At 39.1% G+C, this 20,562-nt stretch overlaps 1 protein-coding gene across 1 annotated transcript in view; it reads left to right on the forward strand.

Moving 5' to 3' along the window:
* LOC134531104 (eukaryotic translation initiation factor 5B) overlaps positions 1-20,562 on the forward strand; it is a 342,833-nt gene that overhangs the window by 13,150 nt on the left and 309,121 nt on the right. Inside the window, exons 4-8 of the mRNA XM_063366652.1 lie at positions 48-740; positions 1,477-1,624; positions 3,561-3,775; positions 5,563-5,809; positions 6,162-6,323. Of these exons, the coding sequence (XP_063222722.1) occupies positions 48-740; positions 1,477-1,624; positions 3,561-3,775; positions 5,563-5,809; positions 6,162-6,323 (1,465 nt within the window). The remainder of the gene's footprint in view (positions 1-47; positions 741-1,476; positions 1,625-3,560; positions 3,776-5,562; positions 5,810-6,161; positions 6,324-20,562) is intronic.

The following is a 20,562-nucleotide window of genomic DNA, read 5'->3' on the forward strand; positions in this document are numbered from 1 at the left end:
GGTTTCAGATTAATTTATGTAAAATAACCCGCATGTTTGTTTTATAGAAAAATAAAACGAAAGCAGCAGAAGAGTCAAGTGAGGAGGAACAGATGGAGCGTGCCCCTGTGAAAGGAAAAAAGAAAGCTAACTTTGAGCTGGTGGTGCAAGACAGTGATAGTGAAGAAAATGATAAAGTGGTTTCCCGGACTAAACCGTCAAAAGTTTCTGTTGTCAAAAACAAGGGTTTCTCATTGCTTGAAGTGGACGGGGACAGTTCAGATTCAGACGTGCAAATGAAAGATACAAGTGACGAAGATCTAGAAACTAAACCGACGCGTCCGGAAAGCAAAAAGGGTGGTGGTGAAAGGACAGACAAAAAAGAGGAGAAGGGGGGCAAAAAGGGCAAAAAAGGGAAGAAGAAAAAGCAGGATGATGATGATGAAGACATCGAAAAAGTTCTGGCCGAGCTGGAAATGGAATATTCGGGGATCAAGAAAGAAGAGGCCCCGGTTGCAAATGAGGTGAAGGAAGTCCCAGAAGTTGTAGCTGAAGAAGATAATAAGAAGGATAAAAAGAAAGCTAAAAAGAAGGGTTTGAAAGCAGAAGGTGATACTGCGGAAGGTGGTGAAGAGGTTCAGAACACAGCCAAGTTAGTGGTTGATGGAGAGGAGTTGGAAGGCACAGTGAAAACCGCTGCTCAGAAGAAGAAAGAGAAAAAAGAGAGGGATAAGCAGAAAAAGCAGTCTCAGAAAACACAGGTGAGTTAGATTGTGACCTTAATTTCAAAACAGGATCTTTTCGTAAAATTGCTTGTTTTTGCTTCGAGTTGTAGTTTGGTTTTGATAGTGTTCTTAATACATGCTGTCTGAATGAGAAAGTAAAATTTGTACGAATCCTTAAATCTGATAGATTTAAAATAGTAATTTTTTATCATGTTATGTCTACTGTTATACTATTACAATAATGCGAGGTAGTGTGTGTATTCTGTTGTAAAATATTTCTACTTCAAACTTGTTACATGCAGTAATTATCATTTTGATATGGAAATAGTATCCCTCGTGTAAATATGAAAAAACAAAACTAATTTTGATGTTGAAGACATCAGACAAATAAGTTTAGTAAACATTAATAACAGAAGTATCTGTACATTAAAAATGATGATATTACATGATATGATATTTGGTTTTACATTAATTTTAAAGTTTGTGACCAAAATACCACAATTATAAAAAAGTTATATGAAACAAATACAATTATTATAATCATTAATATACACATACATGGAAATTTTCCAATTAAAATGGTCTGGTTAAAGTTCACAGTTATCAGATTGAGTGTTGTAAAAAAATTTAAGAATTTTGTATTGATTGTTTTTAATATTCAGTTACTAGTTATTTTAAGTAAGGAAAGGACAATAATTTTACATTGTTCAGATTGTAATATATATATATATATATAATGTATGTGCATTGTGTTTTATTGTTAATACATCAGGATCCCACAAAGAAAGAGGATAAACCGGAGAGTGAAGGGAAGGCTGACGATGCTCGTGAGCCCGCTGAGAAGACGACGACAGCGGCTGAAGCAGAAAACAGTAAAAAAGAAAATGCTGCGGACGGACAGGAAGAGGGAGCTGCTGAAGGTGTGTTTGCCAACAATCATGGCTTCATTTTGTTTGGATCATATTGAAGTAAAACTTAAGCAGTGGTAACAAGAGTTTGCTCAGGCAATGAAAGAAGGAGACCGGTGAAGCATCTCTCCAAGAAACTGTCATTTCTCCTTAACAGTTAATGTTCTTGAAACATTTACTGTCAAAAATAGTACTATAAACAACAGTTCATACCTGTTCTCTGTATGAGTTAATTTAATTTAGTTGTTATTAATGATGTTTTACATTAAATGTTTCAAGATACAGTCGACTGTTATGGAGAAAAATAAGTGTTATGGTGAAACCAAATTTTTGCGAATGTAATTGTTTTTGGACAGATGAGAAAATTATTTTATATGGAAAACAACTTTTTTTTAAAGGGGATAGATTGTAATTATTATTGATAGATGGCTCGTTCAACCCAAGAATTTTTATCATTTGAAGAACTCAACTTTATAAGTTAAAAGACAATGGTGTTTTAGCAACCATGTAAGACACCAAAATAAACATTGCTGTCGAATGTTCTAAAATATTTATTTTTCATTAGTCTAAAATGTTTAATTTGTTATTTTTATTTTTTAAAAAAAGGAAAACACATTTCAGGTATGATGTAAGCTGGTGTCTTTTAGTTTTTTCAACGTTTTTGTGTCTGATAAAAAGTTAAATTTAAATACATATTTAACTTTCATAAACCATGAAAACAAAAATAACTTTTGACTTTTTATTTTTATGCATACACAATTGCAACTGCACTTGTGTAGCATTAAATACAATGCAATGAATTATTAATGCAATGACTTAATAATGTGACAAATCAACAAATAATATTTTACTTTTCCTCAGTACCTATTTGCCTCCTTCATTGCATAATTATTTCCGACCAAGCGCAAGTGTTCAGCAAACGTTTATATTCCAACATCAAGGATGTCAACAGCAGCTCTGGAGAGAAAAGCCGAAAGCTTTCAGGGCTTGTTTACCTTGCGCCACTAGGATGCGCTAGTAGCAAATGTGCTAGTAGCAAATCATGGCAGACACATTTAGTAAAAAACAGTGTCTGAAATTATGTTAACAGGTTAAATAAACTTTCTAATATTAGAAAATGTTAAATTAATGCTTTTTAAATTCTTATTAGAACTGAAATATATCTCCTTTACCAATAACATTATTAGTTTGTAACTCAGAAATGTTGGTAGCACCTACATACGAAAAAAAGTGTTACGCCCAAGTCCTAAACAATGCAGTACGTGAATTTTAAATTTAATTTTAGTTTGTTTACACTCAATGTTATTTAACATTTCTTTAAACGTACTTAAAATGTATTTAGATACATATTAGTACTGCAAATTACTTTTATGGGAGTGGAGTCTTGATTAAAATACTCCCTTATGGAACAAAAGTATGTGGCTAGCGCTGCTTTGATTAGCGCTCTGTTTTACTGGAATGAATTTGGGTGTTACTTTGAGGAATAGGTGTTAAAGTATTTGTCAAGATAGTCGGGATAAAAAGAATTAAACCCTTTTTTGACATTGCTTTGACCGAGTTTTTCGGTTATCCTCAGGTAATCGGGAGTCTACTGTAAGTCTAATAAGAATATCAAAGATAAATTGCATTCATAGAGTACAATATTATTTAAAAGCAGGTTTAGTAAGCTCCTATATGGCCAGAAAAAATACACTTAACCACTGAGTGCACTTGAAACATGAGCAGCGCAGTGTGTGACCTGTAGATCCACTTGCAAACATCTGAACACAAGTGGCTCAATCACTGCAGAGTTACCAATTACCTATGCTGAACCTAAGAATGTCGGATGGAAGAGTGCCAACTGTACTCTAAGACTAGATTCTGAAATCATTTTCAAATTGTTTGTTAAACCTATAGTGATGCTCAAAGGACATAAGTGTTTTAAACTTTTTCATGCTTTATGCAACAGATGAAGAAGATGATTCTAGCAAAAAGAAGAAAAAGAAGAAAGGAAAACCTGATGAACTAGACAAGGGGAAAGACAAGAAGGGTCCGGGCAAGAAGATGATAGCTGCGATGCAGGAAACATTGAAGAAGCTGCGAGAAGAGGAAGAGAGGTTAGCACGAGAGGAAGAAGAGCGACAGCAAAAACTGGAGGAGGCAGAGAAAGCTCGTCAGGAACAGGTAAGTTATGGCATTTCTGTGATCTCTGAGATTCTTCAGAATTACAGCGTGATAGTAAATAAAATATATATGTGCATAGAGTATCTTGAGTTTCTTCTATTTCAAACCACTTGCACCTTATCTAGAGTGCTTTGGTGTACATGTGCGAAAACATATAATAAGGTGAAATAAACTTGAAATGTGTGTCTCTTATAAATGAGCTTCCACCTGTACAGTTTAAAACCTTGAGTTAGTTTTGATTAACAAAATACCTACCATTTGCTGTATGATCATTAACATTTAATTTGTTGTTTACATAAAGTGAAAAAAAAAAAAATGTACAGAACTGAAAGTACACAAATACTGTTTGGTCCAGTTAATTTTAAGTGGCAAGACCCAAAACACAGAATGATATTTATTCCATCTGTACAAAGAAGCCAATCTAGCCAGCCAAATGTGATCACAATAAGCCATTTAAATGTTAGGTACAATGATCATAGTTTAGAGTGATTATCATTATTATTCTTTATTCCTGTACAAGTTTTACACTACTACTTATATTGCAGTTCAATTTTTAAATAATTTTAGCATTTTAATGTAACTATTTTAAATCTGCACTACTATTGCCATATTTTTCTGATTGGTTTAGTGGTAAGTAGAAAATGTGGTTAACACGGAGAAGTGGCCTGTTGGCTTTGCTCAGTTTACTTCCGGTTTCCCTCCAAGAGCATTCCTGTGCTGTTCTTCTTTGCCTGACTCACCTCATCTGACTCTCACCTCATATGACTCTCACCTCGTCTGGCCCTCACCTCGTTTGTCCCTTAGGCTGCTGGAATGACCCTGTTGAACTGAAGGCGTGGTGTGGTTCCAGATTGGGGCTTCGTTATCTTGTCAATTTGGTTGCTAGTGTGTGGTGTACTATCCTTTTTTGGGCAAGATCCCAATAGTAATGCCTATGGTCATGTACTTTTCACAGAAAGTTCTCGAGACCAACTGTGTATTAAAACACTGTAGCATCGTTGTTTCGTAATTGGTCGAGTTCCTTGGTTACTGTCGATTCAATGCCGGAGCTAACACTTCCTGACTGGCTCGGCCAAATAGGGCAATGGCTTCTCTGCAGATGGCCACCAGTTAAAGGGAAAAAATTGAAAGTTCTGGCATACCTTATTGCAGTCTAATGAGCGATCAGATTTTTACAAGGAAGGTACCAACCCCTACCATTGTCTCATGGTAGGTCACTCAACCTATTAAACCTCGCTGAGGTACAGCACCAGAACATTACAACTTGCACTTTGATAGTAATGTTTTGCCTACAAACTGAGACAGATGATCCCTGCTCTTTTTTTTTCTCTGAAACTCATTCAACAGTCATTTTCACTAATTAGTGTGTATATGTCAGTGTCTCCCACTTAACAGGTGCCTCTTAACGTTTACCCAAATATATGCAGTTTGTAGACAGAAAATACAAGCCAGTAAAATTACTAATCTCCTACCATTTCTTGATCTTTCGAGAAACTTTCCTCTCCAACTCTAAAGAGCGATTAATAATTTTTTTTTGTTAAATTTAATTGAATTGAAAAAATTAATTGTGAATGAGGTATAATTGAACTAAGTTATGAAATATATCTAAAAAAAAAATTGCTTGAATGTTATGTGTGTACGTGTGTACTTGATTAGACTGGTATGAACGATATATGTATCTATAAATAAAGTGAATGATAAATATGAAATGAATTGAAGACAGTAAATGTCGAGGTTACAGCAAGTGAAGCGAAGCACATGAGAATGGTGTGTGGTGTGGGGTGCAGCTGCGGCTGGAGCAGGAGCGCAAGGAGCGCAAGAAACAGAAGGAGCGGGAGAAGAAGGAGCGCCTGAAGGCGGAGGGCAAGCTGCTCACGCCCAAGCAGCGGGCGGAGAGGGCAAGGGCACAGGCCATGCTGGAGGCGCTCAAGGCACAGGGCATCGACATGCCGGGCGTGGGCGAGAAGAAGGCACCCCGGCCGGGGACCAGGGTGCGCCCCGGCAAGGCCAAGCAGCAAGCCAGCGTCGAGCCAGGTCAGTCGCTGACGGGCTCGCTGTTCCGTTGTTCCGTTTTCATACTGTCAGGCCATTATTTTATTGAAACTTGGTCTGTTTTTCTCATGCAGCTTTGCCATGCAAATTTTTCAATACAATTATTGTAGTCCAAATGTAAGAATTTTTTTTTTTTCTACAAAAATTTATGAGCATTGTTTGCTAACCATATACAACACAGTATTAAAGTTTTTGGAAAAATTAGATTAAATTTTTTGAATGAATGTTAAAAATGAATTTAATTGCAAATGCGGTAAATGCATACCCCTAGTTATTTGTAAAGCTTGTTAAGTGTATAGCACAGCTGTTTCCACACGTGTTTCCTTGGCTGCAGAACAAGCCATTGAGGAACAGAAGGTGGAAGTGCAGATAGTCGACTCCGTGCAGAAAGAGCCGGAAGCTCAGGAGCCAAAGGACAGTGGCATCAAGGACAGCTGGGAGGAGGATGAGGCCATCAAGGACAGCTGGGATGCTGAGTCTTCCGGAGCTGAAGATGGTAGGAATGTTTTGATTCTCATGGGTAGTGCCAATGATAAAGGGTGCAGGACGATGTTTCTGGAGCCTGGTTGGGTTTCCAGATTATTTTTATTCATTACCTGAGTGTACCATGATGATAAGGAGGAAATTACTTCCCTTTTGCTTGTAGAATTCATTTGAAACTTTACAAGATACAGTAAAACACCGTTTTAAAGAACTTCATTAGAGCGAACAATTCATTACTACAAACTATGCATTTGGTCCCGTCAGACGTCCATATAACATAACGTAAAAAAAATTTCACTAGTACGAATTTTCTCGCTCAAATTTTAAAAATATTCTATAAATATTCATTTGAAAGTACACTTTTCTGCCCGGCACGGTAAACGACAAACGGATAAAATCATCGCCATTCACCCACAAACTGCCATCTTATTTACAGTAGAATCTCGTTATAGCGAGCACGGTAATAGCGAGAACACGGCTATAACGAGGTATTTTTGAGGAATTTACGGCGTGAGAGCTTGAAGCGCGCTTTTGTTATTTGTCTGCTTTATCTCCACCCCTCTCGCTCGCCATTAGACATCTTGCCGTTGACGCCTGTCACATTCTTCAGCCGTGCAGTCGCCACCTAAGTGCGTGGCTTTAAAAATAGAATCCCGTCCTTTCTTTATTTTATCAAACTTCCGTTAGTTATCTGTAACGTGTGTAGACAAAGTTTGATATTGGAACAGAAACAACGTAATTTTTACAAATTAGAAATATGTATGTTTTTGTTTTTATAATCGCGTATATTTTCACGTTTTTTTTGTTATCTTAAAAGAGATAATATTAAAAAGCCGCTCTAATGAGATTTAATTGTTTCTTGGTTAACAAAAACTATTAATTGTTTATATTCTATTTATTATTATTTACGCGACGTCATACTGTACGCGTACGCAATACGACTGGATTCGTTGCTGCAACATAACATAGCAAATTATGCGGTATCAGAAGTAACGAGTAACGTAACGATAGTAGCGAGTACTAATTGTTATAGTAACGAATACATACGGGTACACATTTTTTCGTTACTTTTACACCTCTAGTAGGCACTACCGTATTTATTTCCCAATCGCTAGGACAGTTTTCTTGTAACTTTTGTTTCGGTCAGTTGTTGGGGTATTTGTCCGGGAAAGGGGTGGTGATGGTTTGAGTTTAATCCCAAATTTATTTTCTAAAAAAGTTGACAGGTTTCTTTAAATGAAAAAGTATAGTTTTCCAGCGACTATTTCATTTGAGGCGTACATGCGTTGCCGCAGCCGCACTCCTGCTATTTTGCAAGGAATTATATCGTCGCGCTACACTAGCACCACCTGTTAGCAACATCCCGAACCAACATGGCCGCCAGCAGACAGCCCGCGTCGGCAATAGATAGCAGGACAATGCTGCGTCGGCCGCGGGCTGAGATGCTATACTTACGTGGCGTGGTAGGGTATTCTGGTTATTTTGACGCAATCAGTGATCGCATCCGTACTTATGGGGTATCGTTTTAAAGAGAATTCACACATCTGCTCACAGAAATTAAGATTTCGTTAATATAACCTGTTATTTTCCAGTTATACAGGTTTAAACACAATTTTTATGCTATTTTCGGTTAATTTTTATTTTTTGTGGGCCAAAATTTGTCCAATTCGGTTATAACGAGGACACGGTTATAGCGAGGATCAAACCCGTAACCGTGACACCTCGCTATAACGGGACTCTAGTGTATTTTGATACGCGCCATAGATGACTGCAATGGACGAGTGTTGAAACTAATGCACAAAATAGGTGTAGCGACTAAAGCGCTGCATTTTGGTGATCGCTGACATTACTCTTTGTTCTATGCTCGCACGACGTGTTTAACCGATGCGAAGTTCTACATCGTACAGTATTGCTTCACACACATCTCTGGTCGTTTCCTTGTTTATTGTTTGAGAAATGTGGCTATACTACGAGTACAGTAGAACCTCGTTAATTTGTGATGGTCGGGACCGTGATAATCACGGATTACCGAATTTCACGGACTAGCGATTAAAAGCCAGGAAGGTCTTGTCAAGCTTCTCAGACACCGGCATGCAGCTGGGTTAAGGCCAAGGTCATATGACGTAACATCTCCCGAGGCTTACTGCGCCTTGGCAGCAGATGGATAAAAAATAGTAAACTCCCCATTATTTGTGTTAATTGGGACCCGCCGATGCCCAGATAATTGAAATCCTATAAAAAAAATAAACCCGGATAATCCGTTCATGGTAAGGGCCGTCTTCGAATTAGTGTCTCAGCTTAAAGAAATACGGCACTGCCTAGCCATTAGTTCACGGTCATTTACAACAGCTGAAAAGAGAAAGATAAGATCGTGCTGACCTTGCACACATAAATTTTGGGTAGGCCCTGCTCCCCCTCCTTCCCTTCGCCCAGCCGAATGCCAGCCAGACACGTCACTCGCCAGGCGCCTGCCGTGCGTTGGCGGTAGGAAAGTAACTCAGCAGCACGTAAAACAACATTCAAACAAATGGGAGACGGGAAGCAGAAGTCAGGACATCCCCCTTTCAGTTTCCATTAAATATTTCAGGAAAGCGTTTATCTTCATTTGGGACTTTTAACAAATGTCAAGTTGGTAACTACAAAATATTGTTCCGTCGGATGTTGAATTTCGTTTTCCGATTTCCGTGGATACATGAATCACTGTACTCACAGATAATGCCTGAATGCCGTAAATCCACCAAGTCGGATTCTACAGCAATTGATGAAGTGACCAGATTCTTACGAGATCCTACAGTTAACCCAGAAATAGACATCCTCGAATACTGGAAAACTCAGTCTGCGTGTTCACCCAGGCTACATAAACTGTCCAAAAAATATTTGTGTTCACCACCTGTGACAGTGTTCTCTGAACGTTTGTTCAGCAGTGCAGGAAACATGTGACCAAAAATGGAATTTTCTTGATCCAGACCGTGTCAAAATCCTTGTTCTTTTAAATAAAAATTTAAAGGGTTAAATAATTCTGCATAATGTTTAATTTTTTCTCTTAACTTATAAATTATTTTATAATTAACCCTTGAAATCTGGATTTGGATTCGAGGGGTGGATTTGAGGTACTGTTTGGGATTCAAATTCAAGATTCGGATTTGGGAAAAATGGGATTCGACCCATCACTAGTTTAATCCGACAGGTTTTAATTTTTCATGATGCCAACAATGTCGTTTTCTCCTGCTATTTACTTCCTATGCTTGTAACTGCAACATTTAATGTTGAACAGTGCCTCCACAGCTCCACAATATGTGCACATATTGCTGCATCCCTCTATGATTTATGGAAACTTTCTTGCGTTAGGTCCGTGAAAAAGCACGCCTCAGAGAATTGGTATATTGAAGTGCTACTTATATACTCTTCCAGTCTAGCGCAAGTTTCTCTGACCGCTGAGAGGTAGAAAAATTAAATACAAGAAGGAGGGGGGGAGAGCAGTGTGTGACTGCCGCTTCTCCAGCTAACTGAGGAAGACCGCTTGGCGACACTGTGCCGTATTGTTTACGGTCCAATAAGCTGAGAGACAGTTCACAAAAACTTCACATGTTTTAGGATTCTTCTGAAGATAAATAAATATATGGTGCGGCCCAAATTCAAGGATGACCCTTACCGTGAAATGGATTGTCCAGATTTTTGCAGCGGATTTAAGTTATATAGGCATCAGTAGAGCCTAATTAACCTGGATAATCAGGAGTATACTATATATGATAATTTTGAAATAATCAATATAAAAACTTTTGTTCTTTAAAATTTTTTACTAATTATATACTGAAATCTACATAGGAAGACATTAACACAGTAAAATCTCTTTTTCTAGAAATTGAAAAGACAGTTATCATGATTTTGGCCCCTAAGGAAATATATTTTGAGCACATTTGAATGATTTTGGTTCTACTTGCACCAAATTTCAACATGATAACCCTGACCAGATAGTAAAATAAACTTCTGTTTAGTAATGTTAATTGGGACCAACCGATACCTGGATAATTGATATCTTGTAAAAAATCCCGAATAATCCGTTTCACAGCAACGACCCCCCTCGAATTTGGATCACCTTATATTTGTCTTCAATAGAATCTAATCACAAGTGAAGTCTTTGTGTACTGTGTCTCAGCTTATTGGAACGTGAACAATATGACACTGTTGCCATGCATTCTTCCTCCGTCTGCTGGAGTAGTGGCAGTCACCTGCTCCCCCTCCCCCATATTTATTTTTCTACCTCTTGGCGGCAAGTTATTTTCCTTCTCAGTTCCTTGTCCTTTCATAAAACTAGCACGCAGAGAAACTTGTGCTGGACTGGAGGAGTATATAAGTAGCACTTCAATACATCAATTCGTGCGAAGTCGTGGTTTCTGTGTGTGTCATGAAATGTTGCAGTTACAGGCGTGGGAAATAAATAGCTCGAGAAAATGGTGTTGGCATCATGAAAAATGAATACCTGTCGTGATAAACACATGAAGATTGCCTCCACGTTGTTAGTTCTCGTTCATTTACAACAGCCGAGGGAGGGAGGGTAAGTTAACTCACAACTGCTCAAGATAAGATCGTACTGATGGTGCACACATAAATTCTGGCTAGGACCCCCCCCCCCCCTCCCCTGTCCCCTCCCCATCAATTAGCCAAATGCTAGCCAGGCAAGTTACTCACCAGGTGCTTGCCGGGCCAGTAGAGCGGAAAATAACATAACGGTACATGAAATAAACGAGACGGAGACTGGAGACGTGAAGGAGAAGTCGGAGCATCCCCTTTGGATTAAAAATGTGACAGCTTCTTACAGTTCGTTATATACACAAATAAAAAGATGTTCTTCCTTATTTCATTCGAGAGTTATATTGTCCGAAAGACGATACAAACGCATCCAATCACTTCCAATGTTTTACTCACTCATTCAACACATATATTCGCCTGTCGAATAATGCTCGCAGCTCGGGTGATGAAAATTAACGAAAACAAACGTAGCTGAAGTCCTTCAGTAAACTCTTACTGTAAGTACATAAAAACAGTGCGACCTCAAACAGGGCCGCACCCAGCGAAACCGAATTTCGCCGCGAGCCAAACACCGACGAAGGTGATCACAATTTATAATTAGAATGGCCGAATAAACATATAAAAACAATTAGGTTAACTGAAACTTGACATGGCTCTGACCACCAACGTTAAATTTTCTATCCTGCTAATTCTCCTACATATTTTTGCGAGAAGCCACCGAACGCGCCCTCCTGGTGCAGCGATCGACGGACAACTGATGAAGTCATGCCACCGTTTCCTCCACGCAGGGAGGAGAAGTCACATGACCTCACCGACCAATCACACGCACGCTTTATTCACACTACCCATCACAAGCCAATAAGAACAAACGACATACATTGAAAACATTTTTCAAGAAAATAATAAATTGGCAATGCATTTATTAAACCCACTAAAATGTTAAGTTTGAATAATGTTTTTTTAAAACCAATTGTTACATATAAAAAAAGTATGAATTTTGTTGCAGAAAATAAATTCAAGTATCTCACTAAATCTTAGCTTCATACACGTTACTTTTTTTCACTAATTATTTTTATGTGAATGAGTCCCATTTAGTGTATATTTATTAATTATTAGTCATGAATTATCAAAAAAAAAAAAAATATTTAATTTAAAATTTTGAATTAAATATCAAATTATTCAGGGTATAAAATATTTTTCGAATACTCGCACACCCCTGGTGACTAGATCGACGAGTAAGCTGCTACTTATTTTAAATGACATGTCTCTATGTGGCAGTACGTACAATACTTTCTGTATCATGGAGTCTGCAAATCCAGTGGTGCTTGGACTGCTGTTGCACTTACCGTATTTATGCAGATATAGGCCGCACCTTTTTTCCAAAATTATGATCCCAAAAATTAGGGTGCGGCCTATTAGTGAGATAAAAATTAAAAAAACATTTTTTCCCAAAAAAAATTTTAAATTTGTCAATATACAATATGATTAAACTAATTTTCAATGCATGAAAGTCTAAAGTATAAACAAATAAGTACTTACATGTAATAAAAAATAAAGACACGACTCACCTACAATGTAAACAAAGAATGGGCCGCTGCCGATCGTCCCTAACCTCTCGTGATGCACCATAGCAGCAGGCTGGCAACTGCCGCTCACAAAATAGTTTTCTTGAACATTAGGTAAAGTAGTATTTACAATTGTAAATACCCCACCTTTTTTTTAACAAAGTTTGGAGCTGAAAATAAAGTAGGTCCGGGTGTTTACACGTAGACGTCATTATTTGCGTGTGTTTTTTTTTTATGCAAATATTTTGACTAGAGATGCATTACTACTGTGAGTTTATAAAAGAAACCATTAAACATTATAAACTTACTTGGAAGTAAAGTAAATAAGCTATAGAAGCAGACCTGCAAGTCCGCTTTGTTTACAAGTGCCGTGCACAGTGCGCTACTGAGTGCCAGGCGAATGTTGTTGCCAGCATCTGATGCGCGCGCAACTACCTAGGTAGCATCTAGGCTCTAACAGGTGGAGTGTGGGGTAAGGTGGTGATTGCGATGTTGCCAAGTGAGTGTTGCCGTAAATAATTTTTAAAATCTGCAGTTGTTGAATAACTACAATACCTACTATAAAGCACAGTGCACATGCTTTTCTTTCTGTATGTATAACAGTAAATCAAAAAGCTGACACTACAAACACTGATGAAATTTACTTACCGTAAAAAGAACACACTACATATACCGTAAATCTTAGGGGAAAAAAAATACTTTACATATACCGTACGTACATCTCTTTGTTAAAAAAATCCAATTTACGCACTCTCACTGTCACTTTCCTCATCATTGTCTTCTTCTGGTTCATTTGGGTCGCCTGCTTCGACTTCTCGCGCATCCCACAATGCGTCATCTTCTGAGCCGTCCATTTCCGACGAGATACCTGTAACCTTGAAACTCTTCTTCACTAAGTCTTCAGAAATGGATCGCCAGGCTGCAAGGATCCACCGACACACTTCTGCCAGCGAAGCTCGTTTCGGACGGCCTGATTTTGTTGTCTAGTGATGGGACCGGATCCATTCGTTGTACAAACGATGCATGTGCACTTTGAAGGGGTGGTTAATGACCACGTCGAGCGGCTGCAGCATGCTTGTCATACCGCCTGGTATAACGGCCAAATCGGTTTTTCCTTCCTGGATCTGCTTCTTTACACCCTCCGTGAGATGGCCTTTGTAGCTGTCCAGAACAAGCAATGATTTCATACGCAAAAGTCCCCCTGGCCGTCGACACCACACACGAGAGCCAGTCCTTGACCAAATCTTCAGACATCCACCCTTTTTCCTGGACCTGCACTATAACTCCCGGTGGAAATTTCTCCTTTGGCAAGGTTTTGCGCTTGAATACTACATATGGTGGTAGTTTTCTGCCATCTGCCGTCACACATAACATGACAGTACATCTTTGCTTGTCTGCTCCAGTACCAAGTATCTTCACCGAGCGAGAACCCGAAGGCGTGACTGTCGTGGCTTCCGGCATATCAAAATATACCGGCGTCTGATCAGCGTTTCCAATTTGCCCTAGTTGGTAGTTGTGTTGCTTTCTCAAATTTATAATAAACCTCTGAAAACTTATCAACTTCTCTTCATAGCTTTCTGGAAGTTTCTGAGCAATGGATGTCCGTCTCCTTAAACTGAGTTCTTTTCTGTCCATAAAACGCCTCGCCCACCCATAACTAACCTTGAATTCGGTGACGGGTATGCCATGTCTTCTTGCGATTCTGCTGCCTTCGAACAGCAACATTTCAGTAGTAACAGCGAAACCATTTTGCCTTGTGCTGAGGACGAACTGGTACAATTTATCTTCCACCTCCGGATATTTCGGCTTCTGTTCTCGTAAGGTACATTTATTTTTTTTTATGCCTTGCAACTTCTCTTTCTGTATCACCCATCTTCTCACGTTCTTCTCGTCCACTCCAAATCTCCTTCCCGCCTCTCTCTTACCGTGCTCCTGTGCATACTGTACCACTTTCAGTTTGAAGTTAGCCTTGTAACTAGCTCTGTCTTTTCCCATCTCCGACACACGCAAAATATAAATAAATATAAATAAATATAAATATTTAACTTTGTAAAAATATGACTGAAATTTCCAGTACACGTTTACGTAGGTAGCTATGCAGCATGACTCTCGTAAACAACGGTGGTAATTACTGGTACGTGGAAACAAGGATGAACAGGGAGGGGAGAAGTGGGCGACACAGATAACGAAACTGAAAGAATGCAAGGGGCGAGGCGGGGGGGGGGGAACTACAAGGTCAACAAAGTCCGCTGCCTGTGTATGGCTACCAAAGCCATGGAGGCGGGGCGAGGGGGCGGGGGAGGAGGAGGATAAACTATACACAGGATGCAGACAAGGTCAAACTCCGCTGTTGCCAGCACGCTCTTATCGATGGCACGTAGTTGCCACGATCGCTCTGTGAATAGGTACGTACTTCGTGATTGCCGCTCATCAGCATTTCAGTGCGGCCTCTTTTTGAGATATTAATTTGTTCTAAGACTTTAATCAAAAATTTAGGGTGCGGCCTGTATCCGGACGCGGCCTATATCTGCATAAATACGGTAGTCTAAATATGGTACAGTAGAATAGAAGGGAACGAAGGATGGGGAAGAGCCATTTGTAGAAAGACTGGACTTGTGTAATTCTCTCATGTAATGCCACTCAGAAATGGTAAATCCTATTTGAATATTTGAATTATCATACCCAAGAGCAAGTTGCCTAACATCTCAAGAAGGTACAAATTTTATGTTCCAATGTGCATTATTGTAAAGCTAACCTCATCTTATATGCCATGTCGTCTTGCATGCCAGAAACTACAGCAGATCAGGCAAGCAAGAAAACTGACTCTTGATTGGGGTGGAGCTCAGCATTATAACTCCTCCAGTTCTATTGACTTTAGAAACATTATGTATTAAAAATGAGAGTTCTGCCTGTAAGAAATAGGTATGTATTAATGACATTTTACTGTGCATACGAGGTGTGGCTATTAAATAATGAGACTGGTACTGTAAAAATGTAATGTTGATTTCATGCATATTTACTTATTATCACCTTCAATATACACCTCTCTTCAATCTCTAAATGCTCCATGCGAATCTTCCATTGTTGGAAACAGTGCTGGAAGTCTTCTTCTGTCAGCTCCTTCAGGACACTTGCCGCTGTTTCTTTCACAGCTTCAACGGACTGAGATCTTGTTCCTTTTAATACAGATTTCACCTTAGGAAACAGATATAAGTTGCACGGTGCAAGATACAGCGTATTAGGGATGTGCGAGTACCCGATATTTTCGGGTATGGTTCGAATCCACAATTACCCAAACCCGGAATCGTTGTACGTACATGGATTCGAACAGTATTATGAATATTCACAAAAGTTATAAATTAAATTAATACGGCTCAAAAATACTAGCAGTGAAAAATAAAATTAGGCTACTATTACGTAAGTATTTATAATATGATGTATCAAAGAATGATATGTAAATGAAATAATTAACACAGTGACATTAAAAGAATTTCGAGATTTCGAGAGCTTCAACTATAATTACGAATTTCGTCATATAGCAAACTATAAACTAAAAACCATTACATACCTACAAGAAAAAAAAGTCTTGGCTATTTATTGGAGAAAAAATGGTTTCGTTTGCTGAAATGTTTATAAAACTGAGATTTCCCTGTGGCGTGCAGTTTATTACGATTGTGTTGAAGAATCGAATATGTTTTGGTTTTCGTATTTTAAAGTGTTTATTATTAATTAAGTTTACATAATTATAAACATTTCAATCTATGTGTAATAAATAATTGCCAGTAGTTCCAGTTAGAAAAAAGAGAACACTCATTATTTTTAAATTAATCAGTTATTTTTAATTATTCTGTGCTTAATATTCGGAATCGGATTCATATCTCAAATATTGCCAGGGATTCGAATCGGATTCAAACCGAACTGAAAATCAAGGATTCGCACATCCCTACAGCATATAAGGCGGATGGTCTAACACTGGGATGCTGTACTTGGCTAGAAACCTCTTGACAGACAAAGTGGAATGAGCCGGCACATTGTCTTGGTGGAGAGCCAATGACTTATCCTTCCACAATTTGGGTCGTGTTTTCCCTTAAACTTTCGTGGAGTTCTGCAAGAACGTGTAGGTAGTAATATTGATAACAGTTTGACCTTCAGGAACCCAGTGAAGGTACATAATCCCATGAATATCAGAAAAAAATCATAATTGCTTTGAATTTTGATTTACTCATTCAAGCTTTTTTGGCTCTCAGTGAACTTGGGGCTCTTCCAGTGCATGGATTGGCACTTCGTTTTAGGGTCATAAGTAAAAAAACCACGGTTCGTCACATGTTATTATTTTTTCCAATAAGTTTGGGTTACCGTATATACTCGTGTATAGCGCGCCCTTTTTTCCCCTCAAGTAAAGGAAAAAAATAAGGATGCGCGCTATACACGGGAAAAAAAAAGTGAGTAGATGCGGCGAGTCGTTAACTGCCGGGTGACGGGTGACGTTTCTGGCCAGCCCCCCACACATACGCACAAGCAACAAGGCCTCTCTTTCACACACACACACACACACACACACGCACACAACCTGGTCTCTCTCACACACACACACACGTGCGCGCGCAAGCTCGCAGGTCTCTTGTTTATTTTTAGACCTCCCCCTCTACAGAAAGCCAAAGCAGCTAGTAAAATAAAAGAGAGAGAGAGAGAGAATGTTGACACCAGTCCCCCCCTTCCACTTCCTTCGCTTTGTCGCAGCTGCTACCGGTGAGTCATCTAGTCGTCCGTGTCACATTCCTGCCTGCCTCCCTCCCTCCCTTCCTCTCCCTTCCTCCCGCCCACGTACCAGTTGTGACGATACAGCGCTTCATTATCTTCCGTCTACACAGCAGAGTTTAAGTATTTTCCTGACGCATCACCACACATCAATTTAAATTATCATTTGTTTCATACGTAATTACTTAACAGGTACCACAAAATGTTAGTACAATTTATTTACGGGAAAAACAATTTTTTTTTCTTTGGAATTTGTTGCAAAAATCGTGGTGCGCGCTATACACGAGGGCGCGCTATACACAAGTAAATACGGTAGTTTCAATGGCATTCAAAGTGCCAGTACAAACATGTTTGCGAGCTTCTTGTTGTTGAAACGTAAGAATTTTAGGAACCTCTTTGGCACACACTTTTGCATTTTGAAATTATGTAAAATTTGCAGTACGGATGCTTTTTCAATTCCTTCAGTTTCAGCAATCTCACAAATACTTAAATGACTGTCAGATCAAACCAGATTACTGATATTTTTCGATATTTTCATCTGTTTTTGACGTGGAAGAGCAATCCGGGCATGAATCATCGTCAACATCGTCTGGGCCATCTTGAAAATGCTTAAACCACTGAAACACCCTTGCATGCAATAAACATTCATTGCCATACATTTCCTTCAATAAATTATAAGTTTCAGTAGCAGATTTTCCAAATTTCATGAGGAATTTCACAACAATTTTTCCGGCGAAACAAAAAAAACAACATCCGGTGCAAACGAAGGCTATACTGATTTCTTTACAGAAGCGAGGGGCACTGTAACCATAGGGAAAGCTTCACACTACACGCTGTCAGTCCCTGGCATCTGGCGCTTGCATCTTTCTTCTGTAGCAGCGTCAGTCTCGTTATTTAATAGCTACACCTTGTAGATATCGCCATGAACATCCTGCATAGCTGTCAAACCCACTACGTTTACTTGGCAGCCATTTTCTTGATTCTAATTTCAAGTTTTTAAAATATGTAGTATGTATTCTCCCTAAAAAGTGTTCTCACATTACAACATTCCCATTGTACTATTTCTTGATAGTGTCCATGATTAAAGTCTTTGTTAATGTTGTGGGTCACTATCCTCACTACCAAGTACCAAGTAGTGACTCATGTCCCCACACCCTACTAGGACAGTTTCTTTCAAAAGTTATGGCCATAGAATTACTAACTGGAGCTGTACTTTCACCATAAGGGTGTGCGCCAAAACATTTACTATATGTTTAATGATTTGAATTTCAACAAACAATTATTGACAGATTTACATTCAAGGAACATAATAGTGGTAGTAGGCTAACTCAATAAAATTCAGAAGTAACTCTTAGAAGCATTTAATTAGAATTAACATATTTGATAAGCATCATTCTCGGAATACAATGGCAGTGAACTGTAAATATATTAAAGGCACAAATGTATGAAAAAATAGCTCTACAACTTAACTTAAATTATGACTACTTAAAATATACATATGTCACACTCGTGACTAAACATTATCTTGACCATTAATAAATATATTTATATATAAAATGCTAGATACCTCATTTGCCAACATGAATGCAAAATATCGGTAAGAATCGCGTGTTCATAAAAGGATAGCCCAATTAAAGATTTTATTACACACACAGTTTAATTGTAAGTGACATAAGTAGTGGCAATAAATAAATCTTCTAAAATGGCAAATTAATTACACTTAAAGAAATGTCTCTTCCCCGTCACTTGTTTTCACGCACCGCACACATCGCTGGGCCGCACCTCTGGCGCAACTCTCGCCGCAGCACCCCTCGTGGACCTCCGCCACGGGACTCCGTCGCCGCACTCCGCTGCCGCCGTCGCACCTCCCCTTCGCCGAGATTCCACTCGACGTCTCGCTCGGAACTCTGCCGCGCCCGCAATACTATCACCCGAAACTGAACTCTTCGCCCTGGAACCTTCGTCCAGGGACTTCGCCGCTCTATCGCCCGGAAACTCTGCCGCGGGAAAACTCCCGACTTCACTGAACTGCCCCTGAGGTCGGCGTCCTCGTTTTATATCACAGACGCCATTTCTATAACTCACGAGCGCGGCTGGGGCCTGTCGTGTCATTCCGCGCCGACTCGACGGCAGAAATTTCTCGAAACACATGTCGGCGGCTTGCGTAACTCCGCAGCTGTCAGGTTTCGGATGTCAAACTATCAGTGCCGCGTGGGAAACGGAGGGAAGGAGGGGGGAATCGGCGACCCAGATGCGCGCTGCATGTCTCATGTTGCAATGGCCACCTGTCAGCCAGCTAGCGCTGCACCTGCGCTCAGCAGCTCTGCTGACGTTCGTAATAATATTATAAACTATGTAAACATTTAACAAAAAATATGTAAGTTATAAAATGTTATATAAGGTTTTAAGCTTTTTGTAATTATTTAAATATACTTGAGTTGTAGAAAATCAACACTACAGTTAATTTTTTATTTATTTTTTAAAATTATTTTAAAAGGAATACAATTTTTATGGCTGGCTAACTTTATTCTTTATCATTTAACTCAGGAGTTTATTATTTAAATGGTTCCGTGCACTGTCTTCTTTGAAACAGGGGAACAATATACAAGTCGGGCTGGAGATTCCAAAATGTTAGTTCATAACGGGGATCCGGCTTTCCGAAGTTTATCGCAAACTGCATATAAATAAGGAGGTGCCGAAGTAGGTTCGCAGTGACAGGGTCACTTGCTTGGTCCGATGCTGCGCTCTCCTCCAGGTTACGTTTGTTAGCAAAGCAAATTGCCTTTAGAAAAATTTCTTCAGAACTTCGACAAACCGCCCAAGGTAAATTTTGGTACAGTTGCCAGGCAAAGCTACTGGCATTGACGTTACAGACACCAACATGAAAGCAATTAACAGCTCACAGTAGCCGCTGATGAAAACCTCGTAGACACTTTCTTGATAATATTCTTCACAGACACCACTCAACACTTGTAATATTTTGTAGCTAGTTTCACTTGAATTGATTTACCTTGGCTGCCGCACGAATTCCCGCAACCTTCACTCCATATTGGCTCCCAGCTGACTGCCAGTCCAACACATTTCACCTCTCTTTTTTCTCTTTCCCTCCTGGCACGCTGCTCACTGTCCAAACACTACACCATCATCCTGCTAATTTAACTTGAAGAAAAATTAAATATTTATATGCCCACTTACAAAATAATAATCCTCCAGATATAACTCAATTAAAAAATCCTCGTAAAACTACAGTTGAATAAAATACTGTTTAAAATACCAAACTGAAACTTTGTTTATCTGCCATATTCTAGCCCTTTTCAGCATGGCTTTCCAAGTTCTTACCAACTGTCACAAATGTCACCTTAAGATTAACCAGTACCCTTAAATAACTACCAATCACTA

Source organism: Bacillus rossius, chromosome 3 (assembly GCF_032445375.1).
Source record: "Bacillus rossius redtenbacheri isolate Brsri chromosome 3, Brsri_v3, whole genome shotgun sequence".
In the NCBI taxonomy this organism is placed as follows: domain Eukaryota; kingdom Metazoa; phylum Arthropoda; class Insecta; order Phasmatodea; family Bacillidae; genus Bacillus; species Bacillus rossius.